At 33.9% G+C, this 23,390-nt stretch overlaps 1 protein-coding gene across 7 annotated transcripts in view; it reads left to right on the forward strand.

Annotated features, from left to right (window-relative positions):
• Positions 1–23,390, forward strand: part of LOC145292949 (nucleosome assembly protein 1-like 1) — a 140,334-nt gene that overhangs the window by 73,090 nt on the left and 43,854 nt on the right. For 4 of the 7 annotated variants that reach the window (XM_080139143.1, XM_080139144.1, XM_080139149.1 and 1 more), the window contains exon 2: positions 4,034–4,077. In XM_080139143.1, coding sequence (XP_079995269.1) covers positions 4,034–4,077 — 44 coding nt within the window. Of the gene's footprint in view, positions 13–3,800; positions 3,885–4,033; positions 4,078–23,390 lie in introns of those variants that run through there. The other 3 variants (XM_080139145.1, XM_080139148.1, XM_080139147.1) reach the window with 2 other exon arrangements.

Raw genomic sequence — 23,390 nt, forward strand, 5'->3', positions numbered from 1 at the left:
GTGACGACTAATGTAAGTTCTTTATATTTAAGGGCCCACCCACTGGGCAACAATTTTTTACTTTTTAAATGTTGTCTAGATTTCTATAACTGTTTTGGGGTATTTTTTGCAATACTGAATCAGGAAATGACATCTGTTTCTCTCCATCAGGTCAGGTTTTTGTGCTAAGTTGAGTAAAAAAAAAAAATCAAATCTTCTGACAAAATCGATTTTATTTTTGTAACATTATCAACTGATTTTTGTCAACAGATATCATCCTAAGAGAAAAAAACGTCTTACCCACAATATATATTGATTACCAGATAGAAAACATTGATTACTGTAAGCTGAATGGTGGGCATTGATAAAAGTAAGCACACGTAAATTGGATGTTGCTTCATTATTGTTCAAACTTCACTGCGTGAACTTCCATTTCTTCAAATGCCTGGAATACTCAGCAGTAGGAAGGTTTCTCTTCAGATTCCAACAGTAGTCAGCTACCATGTCTGTGTCTCAGTGACCCTGATACCTGATCTCCATCTCTTTCAGGTCCTGATGGAATCTATCCCCTGCTCGTCACTCATTGTGTTCTCAGGAAACTGGTCCATATGTGAAAATAGCTAGTACATCTTGACGCTCATGTTGTAGCCCAGGTTTCTGAAAGCAGTCAGCATGTTGTTGACAAGTTCTGCGTAGTTTCTGGCCTTGTTGTTGCCAAGAAAGTTCTTCACTACCAAAAAAAATGCCGTCCATGTTTCCAGTTCCCTTCTGTTCATTGAGTTTTCGAATTCTGGATCTCTGATGAGCTGACGGATCCAAAGACCACCAAAGATGCCAGCTTTCAACTTCTCCATGGTTAATCCTGGAAACGTCTGGCACAAGTAAGTGAAGTAGTCACCATTCTTGTCCAGAGCCTTGGGGAACTGCTTAATTAATAGCCGAGCTTGATATGCAGTGGTGGGAAGAGTATTCTGTCTCCATCCATCAGAGGGTCGTTGATCATGTTCCTTTTTTTGCAAGGCTCCAATTCATCTCACACATGCCAGTCCTTTGTGTATGCTGAGCACCAATTTTTGAAAGATTTTGAGGTTTTATGACTTAAACTGATCCCTTTTTAACCCAATCACCCAGAACTATCACACCTGAATTATTCTTGTCATTAAAATAATCATTTCTAAACAAAACAATTATTCGACATGGTATTTTACCAGCACCAATTTCTTCTAAAATGCTCCACACACGTATAGATGTGAACAAAAATGTAAAAAACGACATGTGGTCATAACTTAAAAGCTTGTTCTGATTGGAGCAAAATCACTGTAATTTTTTGGATTCAGCGCATCAGAATTGTCCTAAATCAACTGAAAAAATGCAGACAGCAAATTTGTTGTTAACCATCCAATTCAGTTTTATTTTCTTTAAAGGAATTTAGAAAAGAGTGTCTGTGAACATAAAATTGTTGTTTCCAGTTACCCTCACTCAGATTGATATAGACTTTCTTATTATTAGAGTTCTTATCCAGATGAATTGTTGTCTTGTAAACTAAACTTTGCAGTTGTCATCCATTGGACATTCACTCTTGATTTGCCACTTACATTTCTTATTATTTGCATTAGTAATATTTGCGATTGTGTCTAATATTTTTTGAGTATGTGTATTTATTACTATATTTATATAATTATTTGTATAATTTATATAATTATTTATATAATATAATCTATAATAATTGATATAATTTATTATATATATAACGAGCTTTTTTATATATATATATATATATATATATATATATATATATATATATATATATATATATATATAAATTGTGTGTATTTAGGCAGCTTTTTTCATTGAAACAAACATTATTAAAAATAACGGAGAGATTGTGTTTAATAAAACCTTTTTTTTATTTTTCTTCTTTTTTCTTGTGTGAAAATCAAAGACTTCACATGAAATCATTTTCAGGTGAGAGGCAAATGAATGCTGCAACTGGCAAGGAAAAGAATTTAGTAACTTGCACATGATTAATAATTCACAGATATATATATAGTAGTTTTTTTTTTAGCTTGTTAAAAACGGGCAAAACTTATAGACCCTTGGATTAGGATGGGTGCTTGATGCCAAATTGATGGTTGAATATGGTTAAATTTATGCTCATTTTTGCATTAAATACTAATCCATCTTTATACCTATTAATCTCTAACTGTTCATCAAACGAATACTATAATTCTTAGTTTGGTGCACCTTATCATAACAAAGGTCCATGCAAAATTTCAGCGAGATTGGACCAGTAGTTTCAGAGAAAAAGTGGAACAGACAGACAGAATAAAACACACACACACATAATTTGGCAGAGTATAAGAAGGCTATAGCAATGTAGGAAACTGGCTGTTGTATTGGTGTGATGTTTGAATTAAAAATGGGCAAACGAAAGAAGGTTTTATTAGTTTTGTTATTTTTTTACACTTTGTATCCATTTATTTTTATATCCATTAATTTTTCAAGACAATCACAATACAAATCAGTAAATATGAATTTACTGTTTGATATAACCGGGATGGTGAAGGTCTTAATATTTCGAGAATACATCTCTTTTTCAAAAGAAAAGGACCAAAGAATGTCCTTAAAAAAAAGAAAAACATTAAAACATTTGGCAGCTGATTTTGTGCTTAGTTAAAGCATGGTGTTAGTAAAAGTAAATTTTTACTCTAAATGATTCTAGTAAAGTAAAATGTGGATCTTCGGTTAACTTCGATAACCACGTAAATCTTGCTTCCTTTATTTTGTCCTTTAGTCTTCACATTCCATGAGTGATTTTTCTGTCAAAGGAGGAAGAATTGCTGTTTTCTTGGTTCGAATCTATCTATATAAACATAAATATAGCATTTTCATTGACTAATTTTTAATCTGGAAGTAATTTTAGCTCCTTACATCAAGTGGCTTCATGCCTTGTCTGAAACATTTTCCATAAAAAAAAAAATTTTTGCCCAAAATCTTATATTGAAATTAAAGATAAATAAACTTAAAAACTATGCAGGTCGGTAGAAAATTAAATTCTATTGCGTGTGGTAAAATTGCATATTTAGTTTTTGTTTTCTCAAAAACATGGTTTTCGTAAAAATAAGTTTGGAAAGAATACTGAATCCCATTTCACTCTAAATAATTTTGGCTGACTAGGTAAAAAATAAAATATGAGTTAAGATTTAAACAGTTTTGTTTTGTATTTTGAAAGTGCCAGAACTGAAAAGATGAACTGTAAATTTTAACATTCTCTCTCTCTCTCTCTCTCTCTCTCTCTATATATATATATATATATATATATAGAGAGAGAGAGAGTTATTTACTTCTTTTCCACTACAGGAAAATGTGGCACTCGGTCAAGAAAGTTCAAGCTAGCACCTAGAAAGGAGGAGCACTTCGATTATTAAAAAAAATCTTGGGCAGCCCCGTCGGCATTTCTCAGTAGAAGCGTCTCAGGTAGCAAGCAATAAACTTACTCTCTTCCTCGAAAGATGAGAGGCAACAGCTTGTAAGAGTGAACCTCCTAGAACTGCACAAGACAACAACCGTACCTAGCCAACAGGGAAAAAGTAATTTTAAAAATGGTCTAATCTGTGTCAGCTTTGGTGCTAAAGTAAAAATTGCGATTGTAGAGAGAGAGAGACAGACAGACAGACAGACAGACAGACAGAGAGAGTGTCATTTCTTGCTTCATAATCCACCTGTTTTAGTTGGACGTTGCTATTTGAGTATTTATGACGTCATAAAGAAACTTCCTGTAGGATATATATATATATATATATATATATATATATATATATATATATATATATATATATATATATTTCTTGGCCTGTTTGCAGATCACTTTGAACTAACTGCTCACTTGTAACAGCTGGTTATATGTAAGTAAAAAGAAAGACTTTGAACGCTTTTGATGTTGGTTTATTTAGAAAATATCCATTTAAAACTAACTCAGTGCAAAGCATTATTGACGTTTTACTCTTTTTGGCTTTCTAATCTCATTTTTGTTGTTGTTTTTGTTTCTTTCTAGTTAAAAAAAATATTTTCAAATCAAAAAATGGCAGACTGTGAACCGTAAGTATCTCCAGTTTTTGGGATTCCCCTTTTACCCACTAATTATGTTCTTATTTCCAAATGACTAACGACAAAAAAAGGTGATTCCTGCTTTTAATGAAATTATTGGACAACCTACTTTCTTTCATTTTTTTTTTTTTTTTTTACTTGGGAGTTGCCACTTAAGGATAAGGGTTAATGAATGTAAAGTGGTAGTGTAGTAATCGTTAATGGTGTAAATTTAGTAGTAGAGTTTGATTATTTATGGGGACGGATCAACAAGAACTTGTTTACATTGGACTTGAAGGCTACTATGTTGTATTCAACCAGAAAGCAGAACAGCAGAACAGTGTTCCACAGACGAGTAGTTCTGGGAAAGAAGCTTTGTTCATGGAATCTGCATTTAGATTTAAGCATAGGTAGAAAGTGAGGGAAATCGTGTATAGTGACTGTAGTTAGTTGAGTGTATTTTGTGAAGGTTTGGCAAGGGGGAACCATAGATTGATATTCAGTGGAGCACTTGCCCTGAAAATAACGATAGAGGAGAGACAAGCTCACAACGTCTCTTTTGTGGTAAAGAGGTGGCAAGGAAGAGAAAAGTACATCACCTACTAGGTTTTAAAGTTGGTATTGAACTCTATCAAGGCTGGATAGGGCACGCCGAGCAACTCCTGCCCAGATGTGGCAACAGTATTCCATTTTAGGACGTAACTTTGAGTTAAAGTTCTAAAACCTAAAGTATTTCTTTTCTCGTTTGAATTTTAATATTAGCACATCATCTAATACATAAAGTAGAGTCAGTCGCATTATTGTTTTTTGTCATTGATAGCTTTCTTCCTGTAAAATCAATTTTTAATTGTTTATTTTTTCTGATTGATCCTTGCTGAAAAAGGGACATGACTCTCTATTCGTCCATAAACCATTATAAACATAAAAGCAAATATAGTAGTATATTGTAGCAGTATAGTAAATCAAAATTATTCAACACCAAATGCATTGAAATTTAATTTTCTACAGACCTGTATAGTTTTAAAGTTCTGGAACTGTAAGTTTTGTCATTTCAAAATGTGATTCATTAGTTTCAGAAAAGTGTCAGAAAACGCATATACACATCTTCTAAAAATCGACAAATTATCTGTATTTTTATCAAGCTTTAGGTCGGTAGAAAGTTCATGTATTTTTGTTGTCTTTTTTATGTTCACCCCTAACAAGGCGTATCGCCACTTGAACATAAAGGGCTACTATTTGGGATCATACCTTGGAAAAATTAGCAAGATGTTGGTTTACATTACATTTAAACTATTGCATATAAGTACAGTCAAGGAAGCAAGTAGCAGAAAGGGAATTCCAAAATCTAACTGTTCGAGGTAAGAAACTATTAGAGTAGAAAGCTTTCTGGCATTTAAGGATCAGAACACTGAAGGGCAAGGGGTGAAATCTTGTTGTTAAGTGGGTTTGTCGGAGATATATATGTCGAGGGGGCACACGTGCAACAAGTTCATCACAGCACATTCCATTAAAATATTTGTAAAGCAAGCACAGAGATGCAACATTGCGGCAATGGTACAGGGGTGGGAGCTTAGTTGACAAAGTGGAACCTATTAAATTGGGAACTCTTTTTTGGGCCCTATCCAAGAGAAAAAGGTTAGTGGTAGATGCACCAGCCCAGATGTGGCAACAATACTCAATGCATGGGCGAATGGTGGCCTTGTAGAGATACAGGATACTCTCAGGTGTAAGTAATCTTCCAGCTCAATAGAGGGAACCCATCTTCTTTGCAGCAGCCTTTGCAATGTCCTCAATGCATTTGTTCCAGTTCATATTGCCCGTAAATGTTAGGCCAAGGAGTGTTTGAAGGAAGAATTCTCAGGTAGGGTGTTATTTGTCATGGCTATCAGTGGTTGGAGAGGCGTCTTGTTAAAGGAGAACAGCTTAGACTTACTAGCATTCATTTGCAGTCCTATTCCACTACAGTCTGGAGATCATTTTCTAACAATTCTGCCATTGTCTTAAATTTATGTACATCCGTTCTTCCCTCATGCATGTTATAGAGTGTATCATCAGCAAAAATACCTATCTCAGACACAATATTATCAGGGTGGTTGTTTATGAATATCAGGAATAATAGTGGTCCAAGGATTGATCCCTGAAGCACTCCCACATTAATGTTATACTGGTTGGATATATGTCCATCAATGACCACCTGGATGGTCCTATTGTCTAAGAAGGATCTAATGATATTTATTATACAACCAGTTGTACTGTACAATTTAATTTTCATTAGCAGCCCTTTGTGCTAGACTTTGTCAAAGGCCGTGGATATATCGAGGGCTACAGCCCTGGCTTCGTTCGCCTTATCCAGTATATGGTATATACGTTCAGAAATGACTGTAGTGTAGATGCAAAAATAATGTCGTTTTTTGATATTATGTATAAAAAAACCATTATTTTTGCACTGACCTAATATATACGAAATCTAGACAGATTACAATATCATATTTAAGCGTATTTTACGCTCGGGCAGAGCCGCCCCCCTCCCGCTTGCTAATATGTGTATAAGCATGTAAAAAAGTGAACTCTATTTTATTCCTTCTCTCTTTCTACTCTCTTTTCCCTTCTTTTTCTAATAAATAAAAAGGTACTTGTGCATTTAACGAACCAGACGTAACTCAGCATTTGCTTGGCTTTGTCCGACACATAACGTCAACAGCCGGATAAAACCGAGCGTTGCCGATAAAATAAAAACAACGCTACAACAAAATAACTGTAAAATGAAATTGTAAAATGTAGAAACATCCAAAAATAAATAAGTAAAAAGCAAAAACCTACCGTTCATTTATGTTTTTTTTATCATTAGTATTAGTATTATCGTTTGAAATTGTTTTCTGTTTGCAAAATAAATACATATAAAACATTTATTTTTAAATGAAACGTTTTTTTGGGTTTTTTTTTCAAATATTTACGTAAAATGACCAACAAAAATGATATTTGTAGGATCAATTTTTTTTAACAAATAATAGTGAGTAATTGTTTTTATGAAACGTTTTTTCTTTTTTTTTTTTTTATAACTATTTACGTACAAAAAAAAGAAAAAAATCGTAAGAAAAAGGAAACGAACAAAACTTTTTTTTTTTTTTTTTACGGGATCTACAAAATTAAAGCTGTGGTGGTTGGTTCACCTCCCACTTTGCTCCAACAGTCTGATACGATCGTGTGTAGTCCCCGGCAGAATATATTTTCTTATTAGTGGAAGGAGGGTTTCGGCATTCCTATTTGCTACATTAACCAAAAAAAAAAAAAAAACTCCTTTTCGGCGTATACACCGAGGACCCAGACCGGTGTTAGATGTCTGCCGACGGCGGTTGAAGAAGACAGACTCGTCGATTTTGACCGTATGGCCTGCTGCTGGGCCTCCTATCTGCCGGGGATTCCTGAGAAAGTAATCCCAGCATATTATATCTCGCAGGAAATTCTTCCAGTCCACAATTGTGGCGTGACCGCAACCCACATTCGCGCTGGAGATTCCTAGTCGCCACCATCTCGAACGCCCATATCGGAATTCTCGTCTTCTGCTCGACGCGCGCGCATGCGCGTTGAGTTGGAACTAAGCACGCTGCATTTTGATTGGCTGATGACCATGTTTCGTCAGACAGCAGCAAAACCCGAGCTGTTGACGTCATGCGTCGGACAAAGCCGAGCAAATGCTGAGTTACGTCTGGTTCGTTAAATGCACAAGTACCAAAAAAACATTGTAACTTTCAGATGCTTACCAAATTTACACTACTAACGATTACTATATTGTCCCATTGGCTACAGTACACTCTTTCACCCTTATCCTCGAGTGACCTCTGAGCCTTGATAAGTGGTGGCTTCTTTGTAAAAAAAAAAAAATCCTTACGAAAACTAGTATTGCTAGATATTTGCAAGATATTCACTAGTGACTCATTCTGATCGAACCTGAATTTTTGGATGACAGTTTTTCATTCACCTATCAGGTTTACACCGTTAATGATTCGGATCTTTCTAGAGTTTTATTTTATTGTGCAATCCTTTCGCTGCTTACTTGTTATAAGTGGTGGTGGGTACTGTTGTACGCGCAAGCGTGTGCATATATTTTTTGGCGCGCGCTTGCGCATACAACAATGTTCACCACTTATAGCATAAGGAATTACATTGCTTAATATCCGGAAAACTATTTGCTAGCAGAAGATCTAAATGCAATATTCGTTTTCGGCATACCCCAAAACCTTTAAAAGTCGTCATTTTAAAAGTTAATTGTTAAGTAGAAAAGTAAGTAAAGATTTAGAGAAAGTTCTTATGAAGCGAATCTTTGTCTTGAATTTTTCTCATTTCAGGAATTGATTGATGGGCTAATTGGTTGTTGAAGATGTCTTTTTATTCTTGTTTTTTTTTCACTTTTTATGTTTTAACATTTATGCTTATCATTGATACAGTTTTTTTTTATGTTTATCCATGGAAGAAAAAAAAAAGCCTATCTTTGAAAATACATCTATTAAGGATTTTTAACTGGTTCTATTTTCTTGTTTGAATTTGATGGATTAAATATTGTAATTTATTCAATTTTATTTTCATCATATATTTTTTATATTTCTTTACTTGCTCTATCTAGTATATTGAGCTTTTTATTACCTTGATAGGCTCAAATTTTAAAGGGGAATACTAATATTCATCTTTACAATTTTCTCTCTCTTTCTCTCACTCTCTCACTCTCTCTCTTTCTCTTTCTCTCTTTCTCTCTCTCTCTCTTTCTCTCTTTCTCTCTCTCTCTCTTTCTCTCTCTCTCTCTCTCTCTCTCTCTCTCTCTCTCTCTCTCTCTCTCTCCATATATATAGATCTATTCATCTGGTGGAGGAGATATTGGTTTCCACTTAGCAGCTAAAAGCAATGAAACCTGAAATATATAATGAGATGTTTTTGTCATTTCAGTATTTATGACGTCATAAAAGATCTTCCTGTATCACTAGCAGATTGCTTGGTCATAAAATTTAAGCTTAAATATAATATTTTAATTTATGAAGATTTCGTGTTTATTATTATCGAGCCAATCCTCTATTGAATATTATATTGTACCCAATATATAGTAATGATACTAAAAGTAAAAAGAAATGACTTGGGTGCCATCAGCTAGAATTGAAACTAAAATATCTAGCGCTCAAGCCTTAGTTGTTACCGTTTCAGATATCAACAGATGGATAAGAAAACGTTCAAAATAAGATGACCTGAATGTATAAATATATATTTGTGTACTCATGAAAGTAGCAGCTTTAGTCGAATTACTTCGGCCAAGGTGAATATTTTTTTTCAATTTTGACACCTTAGCAGCTATTTCAAATTATCTATATATGTTCAAATTACCTATATATGTTCAAATTACCTATATATGTTCAAATTACCTATATATGTTCAAATTACCTATATATGTTCAAGTTACCTATATATCAAATTTGAAATAACTGCTAAGGTGTCAAAATTTCAAATAACCTGTATATCAAATTGTATGGTACAATCACGTTGACACACTGGTTCTTGCCAGATCACCAAAGTTAAGCAACGTTGAGCCTGGCCAGTACCAAATAGGGGACCATTTAAGAAGGCTAGGCCCTGTATATGCTCTCCGCTTATCTCGGCATTGTTTCCAAGTCGTCCTGAACCTCCACTTATCACTGGTATTCAACAATGTCGTCTCGGGGAGGTGTGTTTGGAGATTGCACAACTCTTGCCACAAAAATTTAACATGCAGGCACCCTTACAGTGGGTATCCGTAGTCTGTCAAGACTGAAGGAGCTTATCTATATATCTATAAAAGTGAATGTGTGTGTATCTGTGTACATTTCCCTACGCAATAACTCTGTCAATTTTTAGTCTACAGACGCGAAATTTGATATACAGGGTACTGAGATTTGGGAAAATCGATGTGCTCGGTTTTTGGCCAGAAATTTTGCGATTAAGGAGTCAAAGTTCAACGATTTGATCTTTGAGAACTCTACCAAACTCCTCCGACAATTTTGGGTCTACACACTTGAAATTTTAGATATAGGTTCCTTGGACATGGATCTAACTTAATAACTTGATTTGGGCCCAAAACAATAAATTTTAAGGGGTCATAATAGGGGTCAAAGTTAAAAAAAAATGACCTCTGCCGTCTCTTCCAAATTACTCAGACAATTTCTGATCTAAATATTTGAAATTTTACATAAAGTGTATTCAGAGATAGGGCAAGCTTTTTCATCAGTTTGGGGCGAAAATTTTTAGTTACCAATATATAAATGTATGTATGTATGTCTGTTTGCATGTCTGCCTTAAACTTTCAATAGAAGCGACGGATTTTACCGAGATCAGTATCGTTTTAATGTTCGACCTTTCATACGACAAATATAAAAAAATTGGCTAAAAACATTAATATCTTCCCCTTCAACTAGGCACTTTTCTACAGGGGGGCGGGCCGGTTACTTTTTTCGCCGATATTTTTGAAAGTTATCCTCTCCTTTAGATTGTCTAGCCTTAATTTTAAAAAATGTCGCTTCCGGTTTGGTGGGGGTCATAACAGCGTAAACGTTAGGTTTTACCCCATTCTTTTCCTCCTTTGCGGTACGGGTTCGAGCCTGCCTTCCTACTACCACTTTTTTTTTTTTTTTTTTTTTTTTTTTGCTCAACATACACATCCAAATACCCGGGCAACGCCGGGCTGAAATGCTAGTATATATATATATATATATATATATATATATATATATATATATAAAATTTCAAGTTTGTAAACTAAGAATTGACAGAGGATATGGTAAACCGTTCCGCACACACAGAGACAAGGTCACTTGTGTGTGTGTGGGGGCTAGAATGTTTTCATGCTAAATGCTATGCAATTATGCTTAATATTGAAAATATGTGTAAATAGAACTAAGCGTGATAGTTAAATAAAACCAATCATCCAGTTTTTTTTGAATTTGAAGAATATTTAACTGACAATTAGTTTTATAGTTCAATCACGTTGACACACTGGTTCTCATTAGATCACTGAGTTAAGCAATGCTAATCCTGACCAGTGCCAGATAGGTGACCATTTGGGACTCCCAATGCACTGTATGAAGGTGGAAGGTCGGGTCAGTCCTCCTACTTTCCAATGTGTGTAGTGATCACATTAACACATTAACAACCATATGAAAAGATATGGAGTTTACCAAACATCATCATTTTTAATGCAGTCGCGAAATGATGATGATGAAGTTTATGGTAAGAAGACAGAAAATATTTATTGTTGGTACTTGTTATAGCGATAAAAAGGTAACATAACTCTAAATAAAGAAAATTAAGTGTCGTCGCCCTTTGCTTTGGGTTACAGTCCTTGAGAACTGGAGAGTTCGAGAGGCCAAGGAGAGACTAGCAAGATGGCAACACGCGGGATATTCAGTATCGTTATTTAAATAATTTAATGTTTCTACCGTGAATAAAATGGGTTAAAATACAAATAAGCCTGTATACTTGTTATTATGATATCCAGTGATCCTGACGTTACATTTCTCCAAACACTTCTACGCAATATTAAACTATTTTTTAACCCCAACCCTAAACTAACCCTAAATCTAAGTTTTAGGTTTAGTTTGGCAAAAATGTTTTAGTTAGGTTCGTATTGTGTAGAAGCATTTTATTATTTGAAAAAGAATTAAATTGGTACCATTTGAAATAAAGAAAAAAGGGTACTTATACATTATTTGACCTGGATTTTTTGTGACTTTGGTGCAGACGTGACCGACAGTTGACAGGAACTGATGGAAAAGGTCGAGCGATTATTGGAGATGCCGAGAAACTTAAATAACAACAGTGATTCAAAGTGTATTCAAAATGCAAAAAAAAGCATCAATAACCTTAATTTGAATAAATGATTTTATTATTTTTTGTGGTTTTACTATAAGTAAAGTCTAAGCAAAAATAATTTTCTGTTTCTTATTTTTTTATACAATCTTTTTTTTGCAAAGAAGATTTCAATGACTTTTTTTTCATTTCTCTTTTATATTTATTTTTAAAAAAGCTTTTTCAATTTTTATCTTATTAAATATTATTATTAAATTATATAAAATTTATCTTAAACTTTAACTAAAATTTATCTTAAACTTTAACTTTAATTTCTTGTTTTGATTAAAATTGATAAGTTTTTTTTCTATTATACAAAAAAAGTAAACGTTTTAACCCTAATTTTCCAACTTTAATCTTGAACTATTTTTTAATCTCTAAGATTTACCAGGTATATTATAAATTTAAATAATAAATGATATGTACCTTAATATAACACAAACTTAAATTTTAATTTATTTTGTTATTGGTTAATTGACGTGAATTTGAGTCTCCTATTACGACATTTTAACCCGCAATCCTGATCAATTTATTCTTATAGATTGACACGATGCATTGCATCATTGAATGTCTGCCGCATTTCCGTTATTAACGGCTGGCACACACACACACATATATTTTCCTTGTTAGATTTATATTTTTTATTTTTATCTATTTTTATCTTTGTTTTCTTATCCTCCCCTTTCCTTCCTTCCTTTTTTTATGCCTTTGCTTTTGTTTTTTCTCTATTTCAATACAAAACTTAATCCCCATCCTTTTTTCTGTCTTCCTCCTGATAATAATTTTTTGTAATGTTAAATACCTGAACGATTTTCATTATAAACTAAGCTTTTGTATAAGCTATATCGCCTGAAGAGGTCTCTAGTTACTAGAAACTAGCTGACCGTGATATGCTCATGAATGTGTAATAACATATTAATTCTCATGTAAAAACAATTAAAAAGTACTTATTGCCCTGCTTCGGTATTGAGCACTCTTGTATTAACCTTGTTAAAACTTCATTGTAAAATATCTGTAAAATATTAACCTGAGATATATATATATATATAACAAATATTATTGGCTACATATGTGCACACATGTTTCTACTACAACTCCTTTAGAGAAGCAGTGTCTTCAGGACAAATCTTCTTTTGAAACCTAATTTTAAATCGTCCTTTTTTGTTTGAACAAATCATATTAAAAAAAAAAAAAAGAAAGTACGAAATGGATAGCATAGAGGAAAAGGGGTTGATGGGAAAAGAGATTGGGTACTTAAAATCTGAAAAGTCCATTCAAAACATATCGCTAAAACTGAAACAAAGAATATCTAAGTAAATCGCGATATATCAGGAGTCGTGCGAGATGGGTCAGCGGTAAGGGGTTTAGGCTCATTACCGTGGGGTCCCGATTTCGAATATCGCTAGATTCAGCCACTGATGAGTCGTAGACGACGAAACACGTGTTAGTGGATAATTATATTTTAAAAATAATATATATACCGCCTCCCATGTGGGGGTACCAAGTTGGTTAAAAGGAAAATTATTCCCAACTCGCATTTAGGTAAAGATGCACTTTCGTAAATAATTGAATTCATTCAAAACATACTGCTAAAACCAAATCAAAGAACATATATATATATATATATATATATATATATATATATATATATATATATATAACAAATATTATTGGCTACATATGTGCGTACATGTTTCTACTACAACTCCTTTAGAGAAGCAGTGTCTTCAGGACAAATCTTCTTTTGAAACCTAATTTTAAATCGTCCTTCTTTTTTGTTTGCACAAATCATGATAAAAAAAAGAAAGTTCAAAATGGATAGCATAGAGGAAAAGGGGTTGATGGGAAAAGAGATTGAGTACTAAAAATCTGAAAAGTCCACATTTTTTGTATTAAATAGCATTTTTCATCTTCTTTCATCTTTTAATACCGAAATTTTTATCTATGTCCTTGGTCTAGAATTTGGAGTGGTCAGCATCCTTTTTAGCCATTACCTGGAACTTTTAACTTCCACCCCACTTCCTGCAACTAATTCATCAACTTACCATGCCGTGCTTGTGAGCATACCCCTTCCTCTTTTCTCATTATAATTTACCCAGCAATATACACTCATATTTACATATATATCCAAATATTACATATACACACGACCCCTACAAATACACATATGTACATATATACACACACATATATCCAAAAACATGCATATATCCACATACATATATACACATATATACATATGCCTTTAAATCAATATTTCCAGATACTCCCACATTCATATGTAAATAAATAACACTTAATATTTTAATCCGGTTATTCTTATGTACATTTTTGTGATAAAACCCTTAATCCATTAAAATAACATTTTCAAACACTGGACAATTAGATAAAATTAAGTAGAAATAAAATTTTTTATCCTTATTTTATTATTTATTTATTTCATTCTTTTTCCCTATCTATGCCCACCAAGACATTATATATATATATATATATATATATATATATATATATATATATACACACACACACACGCCCACCTCCCTATACATACTTATATATACCTATACACAAACACACACACACACACACACACACACACACACACACATATACATATCTATATATGTATCTATGTGTATACTAGCTTGACACTTAGCGTTGCCCGATTGTACAATACACTTAAACATAATATTTTAATTTATGCAGATTGCGTATGTATTATTATAGAATAAATCCTCTATTGAATATTATATATTACAAGGAATAATTTGCCCTGTGGACTACTTCAAAATAAAAAAATAAAAAAATAATAATGATAATGTTGTTCATTAAATTCTGTCTGTGTTTGTTTACAATATCACGTCAGCTGATATTTGGGTTTGACGATAAATGCTCTGGGAAAGTCACTTCTTATTAATGTTTAGTTTTAAAATATGAAAACAAAGAAATGATTTGCGGCGTTTTTAAATGGTACTTCTTCTTTTGTAAATTGAACTCATTAATAAGAAAAATTAAGATAAAATGAAGTACACCCGAGCTTGAACATGAGATCATCCGTCCTGTAGTTGAATGCTCTACCACTGAGTTATATCTCCAGATGTCAACCTTTTAGAGGAAAATCCCATTTCTTTCATTTGTCTAGATGTTATATATCAAGAAAGAGAATTTCCAGCCCCTGTTTTGAATTTTTTGCTCTGGTCAACATAAGTTTTCTTTCAATCCTTCAAAACAGTTAATTTAAGCCTGTGGGCGTCCTTCAAAGTGAATGCTCTAGGACGACCAGATCCAGATTTCCCTTTTACCAAGCATTCGACTTCGAACCTTTGACCAATTCGCTTCACTAGAGAAAGAAATATTTTCACTTTTTCTTTTCTTAACATATAAAAAAAATTCTGCTTGTAAGTCATTTTGGACTGCCTTAATCCTACAATTCATTTTTTTTATATCCTCACCAAGAGGCGGTCTTACCATTTTTAGGAATAATTTTTCCACTTATTATTACGATTTGCTATAATAATAATAATCCGCAAAATAGAAATTTTCAGTTAAAATTAACAAAAATTCATGGAAAAATATTGAAAAATCGATTTCTTCCTTTTTTCACTCTTGGTCCATTTTTCATTTTTTTTTTTTTTTTTTTTTTTTTTTTGCTCATGAGTGTACATTTAAACAGACAGGTGAGATTTATATTTATAGATGGTGGTGGTGGTAAGTCCTGGCATGACTTGAGATGTTTATAGTTAAGTCAAAATGATGTTTATATGTCCGATTACAGTTTTCGGTGTTTGTCAAACGCGTGTGTAATAAAAAAGAATTCGCTGTTTGAAACACTCGATTGCAATTTAAGATTTAACGGTTAGAAAGACCAGACGAGTGTGAAATTGTTTTTAATAAATATTGCTATTTATTAAAAAATAAACTTTAATTTTTAATTTTTTTTTTCAAATTTTTCGAATAATAAGATATTCATCTTCAGGAAATTGGACAGTTTGTCCTTTTTGTTTTTGTTTTGTTTTCTTCTTTTTCTTAAAACCTAATTTTATTCAAACATGATTATTGATGCAAAATTCTAATTGCTGATTCACATTGTGATTATCTTTAATTTGGAATTTATATAGATCAGAAATCAATTTATAGAAAAAAAGTTGTCTGCCTGTGTGAGTCAAAACTACACTTGACACTATGATAGAGGCCATTTTGAGTGACTATTGCATCTGGGTATTGCCAAAAAACACACTGACACTTAATATAAATTGGGTTTGAAAGTTATGTATGAACTATAGAAGAAAATGAAGGGGGAAAAATGTACATCGATGCAAAAGGTTAATTTCACACTCATCTGGTCTTTCCAGCCGTTAAATCTTAAATTGTAATGGAAAGGAAAAATATAGACAGACATGCATGTTGAACTGGAAATGAATAAAACGTTGAGAGAACAGAAGGGTCACCAGGTAGCAAGTGCTAACTAAAACATGAATAGAGTGTAGCAGAAACAAATAGAACTCTTTACTTGTGCGTCAGTGCCTCCCCTGACTGTGCGATATGGCACATACTGACCAATCAGAGGCATAGCGAGGGATCTTCCTTACCCCTTAAGGAACTATAACTGCTTCCGTCCCAGACAAGAAAAACTCTTCCTTTTTTTTCCAGCGAGACGTCAAAGAGAGCGGACCTGTTTCCTCACTTTCTCTCTCTCTCTCTCTCTCTCTCTCTGCCTACATCGGTATCGGCGGTCCCGACTTGGGAATAACTACCGGGCAAAGGCAGACGAGTTCTATCCCAGCTATATCTAAATGGCATCTTGCCTTACTTCAATAAACCTTTTCCTTGCAAGTTTTACGAAGTTGTTTGTTCGTTTATTCAGTGGCTTGTGTTGAAATATTTATTTTATTAGTGAGTGCCTGAAAAGCATTAACTCAACTCCCTAAAAGAGTTTTGTAAATGAAAGCTTGAGAAAAAGCGAAATTTTGTAACAAAACATTTAGATACAAGAGATAATTATATAAAGGTTATTTTCAATCATGTTCCTTTTATGCAAACACGTGTTTAATAAAGAAAGTTGTGTAAATTATTCACAAGACATATATGTTCATCGTGTAAATAATGTACAAAAGTAATATACACATGTGAGTATTTATATGCAGAATTGTGTATGCGTGTGCATTGGTTTACTTTTTCCTTGTTAATGCATTCTTAGTGTGTAAAAATGTGTGCACGAGATGAAGAAAGTTAGTATGAGTTCTGTCTGCCTCCTCCAACCAAAGGTACGGGGGGGGCACAGACTTTCTGGAGTCCTGTTCAAAGTGAGCCTGAGAATTCTGGCAAAACTGAATTTGTTGACAGTGTTTTATAAAAATTTCTCAGTTTGTATGGACATTACTTTCACATAGACATGTTACATTTTAGGGTTTGGGACGATTTTCATTGGTTGAAAATACTTAACACCTCGCCATGAAAACTTCCATGCTTTAGAGGTGAGAAGAAAAACAAATTCCAGCAGGCAGAGAAAGAAAGAAGTTAGCAATTAGAATCATTTGCTTTTTAACATTCACAGGAACCACTTCATAATTCGGTCAACACAACACATCCACAAAGCTGGTATATTTTTATTCAGTGTTGCCCCCAAAAATAATTAAGAAACAATATTCATTCTTTGGGAAGATAAGTTACTGGAGCAGAATTCTTTGAGGGTAGATATTTTGGAGTGACTTTTTAATGTATTTATGTCATAATTTGGAAAGAAACTGCAGAGTCATTCTTCAATATTTTGAGAAATACTAATTCCCTGGCTTTTGTTTAACATTTCTTAAAGTTTCTTCAGACTATTGTCCATATCAATATTTCTCTTCAGATTATTTTGAAAGGGATGGGGGACAAGGAATTTGGAATTTAATTTTGTGTGTGTGTGTGTGTGTGTGTTTTTACAAGGGAATTACCACTTACCAAGGCCTGAAGGCCACTTGGAGATAAGAGTTAATGTGTGTAATGTGGTAGTGTAATAATTGTTAATGGTGTAAGTTAGGTACAATTTGATTTTCAAGGGGACGGTTCAACAAGAACTTGTTTACATTAAACTTGAAGGCTACCATACTGTAGTCGGCCGGGAAGCAGACAAATGGAACTGTGTCCCACAGGCAGGTAGTTCTAGGAAAAAAGCTGTGTTCATGGAATCAGTATTTAGATTTAGGCATAGTGAGTGAGGGAAACAGTTGATAGTGATTGTAGCTAGTCGAGTGTTTTTTTTTTAAGTTTAGCAAGGGGTGTCATAGATTGAAGTTTAAACGAGCACTTGCCATAAAAATAACAATAGAGCAGAGAGACAGGCTTGCAATCTCTCTTCTGTGGGAGAGAGGCTGCAGAGAAAAAAAATGCATCACCTACTATGTTTCGGAGCCAGTTTTGAACTCTATCAAGGTAGAATAGGGCACAACTATACTCCATTTTTTTTTTTACAACGGAGCCACCATTTATTAAGGCCACTCGAGGATAAGGGTTAATGAGTGTACAGTAGTCAATGGGAAAATGTTGTAGTAATCGTTAATTATGGAAATTTGGTAAATTGGATTACTTAAGGGGATGTCTCATCAAGAACTAGTTCATGTTAGACTTAAAGATGACCATATTTAGGATGTACTTGGCTCTTATACAGATAGACGATTGCATAGCGTTACGTACTAGACAAATGTTGCTCAGAAGCAATGAAATAATAATAGTGTATTACATTTAATAATTATTAATCCCAAATTGCTCGATATCCTAGTAGAGCAGGCGTGTTTAAAATATCACTTAAATATCAAATGTGTTTTGTCATAATGTTCTATACTAAACAAGATACTCAACGTTGTCCGGAAACATTAATAGTAATAATACAATATTACACTTGGTAAGTGGGAAATATTAATCCAAAAGTACTCAATATCCGCGATTATCTTTAATTTGGATTTTAGAGAATGGGGATATCACAATATTTCTTGTTAAAATTCTTCCTAGATTTCCTGTTTTCTAGATTTTGTTTTTGAGATAAGGATTGTAAATTTGTATTTTTTGGATTATTCGAACTATTGTTCTCACTTTGGATGTTATTCTCATAACATGTCGGCCAATGTAACCTCCGACTTTCTTCAGGTGTATCTTGTTGAACTCAGGAATCCTGTATGAAATTTCAAGCTGTACCCTTTATTTAATCGATGAAAGTAGCTTATTCTCATTTTGTCAAACATGACCAGATATAAACCTTAAGTAATTCGTAATTGTATTCATAGTATTGTCTTTCAGAAGACCGTCACTTAGATCTAAATGTACTTAACAGTTTTATCTGTCGCACCACTCACCTTTGCAGTTACATTGGTGGAAATATTATGAGAACAGTAGTTCAAATAATACAAATTATCAAGCCTCATCTCAAAAATTCCAAATACGACTAGCTAAAAAATTCCATCCAGTCAAAAAGATGATTAGCGCAAAGAGTGGTGCCAATGTGATTGCAAGAATTAGAAGTACAGGGTAGAACAATAAAGTTACTGCCCTAAAGAAAACAACACTACAGCTTTATTTTAAAACTTTTATTGAAAAAATCAATTCAAGTAACTTGATTATGTAGTAGAGCTGACATCCATTCAATGTAGTTGCCTTCAGCCTCAATCACCACCTCAATACAAGTCTGGGACTGGACTGGAAGCATGCCTTTTCCACAAGCGCCGGCAGGAGTTTGGCAAATACTCAGCAGATGGCGGCAATCAGGCTGGCTTTGGTGTTGTGGGAGGTCATGTTGGTGATTTTCTTGATGTATGATCAAACGAAGTAGCCCAGCAGGTTCGGGTTGGGGAAGGAGAGGGCCAGTGAGAGAAGGGTATAAAGTCGTAGCACTCCTTCTGAAGCCAACCCTGTGTTTCTTTGGACTTGTGAGCCAGTGCAGAGTCCTGCTGCCACACCCAGGATTTGCCAGCGGCCATCTAATTGCACCAGGGGATCACCACACTCTTCAGAACATCCAGGTACACTTTAGTGTTGACTTTCAAGCTAACTTTGAAAATGTGAGGTGGCATGATGTGGCCCTCACTTGAAACCACACCAAAGACCATAACTGCAACCGGAAACTTTGTTTTCATCACCCTGGGCATGTCCCTGTTATTCGTGGCAATACAGTGATGCATTTTGAGGATGCTGGGAATGGTCTTGTTGTCATAAGTTTTATCAGTAGAGAACATTAATTGCACAGCGTCGCATTTCCGATCTCACATGTTGAACATTGTGTCACTTTCAGACATGATAGAAGGCTCCTATCGCTTTTGGGATTTGTACACAACTGGCCAACTAGTAGATTTTCTGCAGCAAAAAAAAAAAAAACGGTTTTTATCAAACGGAAATGGAATCATGTCGTCTTTTCTAGGGTGACAATTTTATCATTTCACTCTGTATATGGAGTAAGTTCAAGGAACTTTTGTCATTACTAACCAGCAGATAGTTACCATTGTCAATCAAGGAAAGGGTTTAACAGGCACGTGTATACAATGCAATGATGTAAGGGAAGCATGGTCAGTGAGGGTTGAGGACATGCATTGCATGAAGAGAAATATATGAAAGTGATATGATGAATGTGTGATGTGAGTCTGAAAGACAGGCTTAGTTCTGATGACTCAGAGGAAGATTATAACTTGACAATTAATGGTGCAGAAGAGTAGACTTTGATGGTATGGCCATATTATGAGAACCTATGCAAGCTTTGATATTAGATGTAGAACAGTTGAGGTAGCAGGTTCAGTTCATAAGGAAATAAAAACTTGGGAAGAAGTGATAAAGATGGATTTGAAGGAAAGGGGAATAAATAAGGACCTGACCGGAGATAGGTTACTATTTTTGAAAACTGTGCCACACATGCCAGCATGTAAAACAGACATCAAACTGAATATGATGATGATGATGATGATGATGACAGGAGAGGCACCTATTCTCGAATTTTGTCGGACAAGTTACAGAATTAATCATGAGATATGCAAACAATAAATTACCTATTATATAAAAAGGCAAATGTCTGTTTATATGTCCAGCTAAAATTTGTAAAAATACACAACAAACACCCACAAAGTTGGTATTTTTTTAATCAGTGTAATGTATACCTAAAATTTAAAAAATACATTCATTTATATCATTTAATATTATCAAGATGTACATGCATTTTTAATGTTATCATATGAAGGGAAATAACTTTGTGATTTTTTTCACAGAGTTATTTCCCTACTATTAACACGGATTATGTATGTCCAGAATGAGGAATGGGTTAGATAAAGAATAAATGGAGAAGTGAAAAGGGTAAAAATGGGGAAGAAGTTATGTTACATTTTTTTTCCTCCGGGCAATACCAGATAACCCTGCTAGTGAAGATGAATATTTGGAAAACCTGATCTTTTCATCTGCTTACTTATGTAGACTTTTATTATAATTTATAATTTTTGCATAAAGAACGTCACCCACTTTCTTCTTGTTCTATTACAGCAAAATCGCCTTCTACTACTTCTTACTTAATTCTAATATTTCGTAAATATGCCTACTTCCAATCTATTGAGACCTGTTCTTCATTTACTGTGATCCTTACCTGACAAAACAAAACAAAAAAAAGCATGGTGACGACTTTTGCGATTAAAACATTTTTACTGTAAGCTACATAAAAAAAATCTACTTAATTGATAATTGGTCAGTATTAATGAGGTCCTGAATATGACCTTAAACTATATCCAGTGGTGAGGCTCCAGCTTGCAGGCTTTGGGGAGTGTGGAGCCACCTTTTAATTGTCATTGCTCCCAGGTTCACTGTGACCCGGAGTGGTAGTACCTGTTAGGGTTCCAACTATGGGTTAAATAGAAACCGACTTGAAAACAACAAATATATTCTATTAAAAAATTTTTCTTCAAAATCTTTGGATTCGGCATTAAATAACTTGAAAAGGGTTGATATGCCGTAAAACAAAAATAACCAACCAACCAAGTATTGACGAAACTGAAAGATTATTTATAATTAATGTAATTTAAAGATGTATTTAGGCCATTAATTCCTATTTCAGTCACATGAATTATCTGGAGTTGAAAAGAAAACACACACTCAAGCTGAATTATTTTGTATTCTTTTTTCCCATGACAAAGACGTTGCTTTTCACATCAGCAGCAGCAGTCCTTTTCTTCTTTTTCCTCAAACAATAAAATCACATGTGAATGAGGTAGGGTTCAAAAAACCAAAAGACATTTGTTGAGCAAAAAGTCTGTCTTTTATTCTGCCACCTCAGACTTCCAACGGTGCCTAAATTTGCATAATCGCATTATTCTGATATCTGATAGGTTCCAGGTTCGCATGTTACTGCTTCCCTACAGTGGGCACATGCCAACCAGTGTCACTTATTTCTGTACCTTACCACACCATTATGAGAGGAAAAAAGTTATTTTTAATCTACTTTAATGTTTGATCCTGATCAATATCTTTTTTATTAGTCCTAAATAAAGGATGAATTCTTACCTTCACAGTTAGAAGTTCTAATACTTCCACCAAAGGTACTGGATCTTAATTTAATAACAAACAAGTATTTCGATATTCAATGGTGAACAAAAGTAGAGAAAGGTTGTAGAATTGTAGATTTTTATACAATTTTAAAAATCTATCTATCTATATATATATATATATATATATATATATATATATATATATATTTTTTGCATTCTCATTTTTTTTATATTTTGTGAGAAATGGCATGTTTATTTTCTGAGGGATTCCTTAAGGCATTTCCGTAAAATCTAAATATTATCAGGAACTTTAGCTCAAGGATGTTGACCACTACCACATTTCCTGTCTGTTGAAATTTGTCAACCAAACATTGAATTGTCCTTCTATAAGGGAGACTGTTCATGCCAAAATCTTTCCTGCATTGCCGATATGTCAGAAGAACTGATTTTCTGGCAAAATATGCCTCAATCATTTTTAGATGCTGCTGCATAGTATATAGTCCGGTATACTTGTAAGGTACACTCATACACCCCTGCGTTCTGCCCGCCCCCTTTTTTGTGTGTATGTACGTCAATATAAACTGGCACCACACCATATAAGTGAGGGGGGTCAAGGAGGATGGAAAGACCGAGAAGAGAAAGCGCTAGCCAGGCCTCCGATGGATGAGTGCAAAGAGGACTGGGACCTTGAGGAGGATTATTGTCACACACATTCCAGTGAAGATCAATGGTTGCTGCTAACGAAAAATCAATGGTAAGATCATCATCAAAGATTTCTTGTAGTGTTCTCTGTAGTCTGAGTGACAAGTCAACCCATATTTCTAGTACTCTCCGCCTCTTTCGATAACCTTTGCAAAAGAATTTGCATTATGGATAGGAATATTTAATGCAAATTCTTTTGCAAAGGTTATCGAAAGAGGCAGAGAGTACTAGAAATCTGGGTTGACTTGTCACTCAGACTCCAGAGAACACTACAAG

The sequence above is a fragment of the Euprymna scolopes genome, chromosome 14 (assembly GCF_053919585.1).
Source record: "Euprymna scolopes isolate OS-2025 chromosome 14, ASM5391958v1, whole genome shotgun sequence".
In the NCBI taxonomy this organism is placed as follows: domain Eukaryota; kingdom Metazoa; phylum Mollusca; class Cephalopoda; order Sepiida; family Sepiolidae; genus Euprymna; species Euprymna scolopes.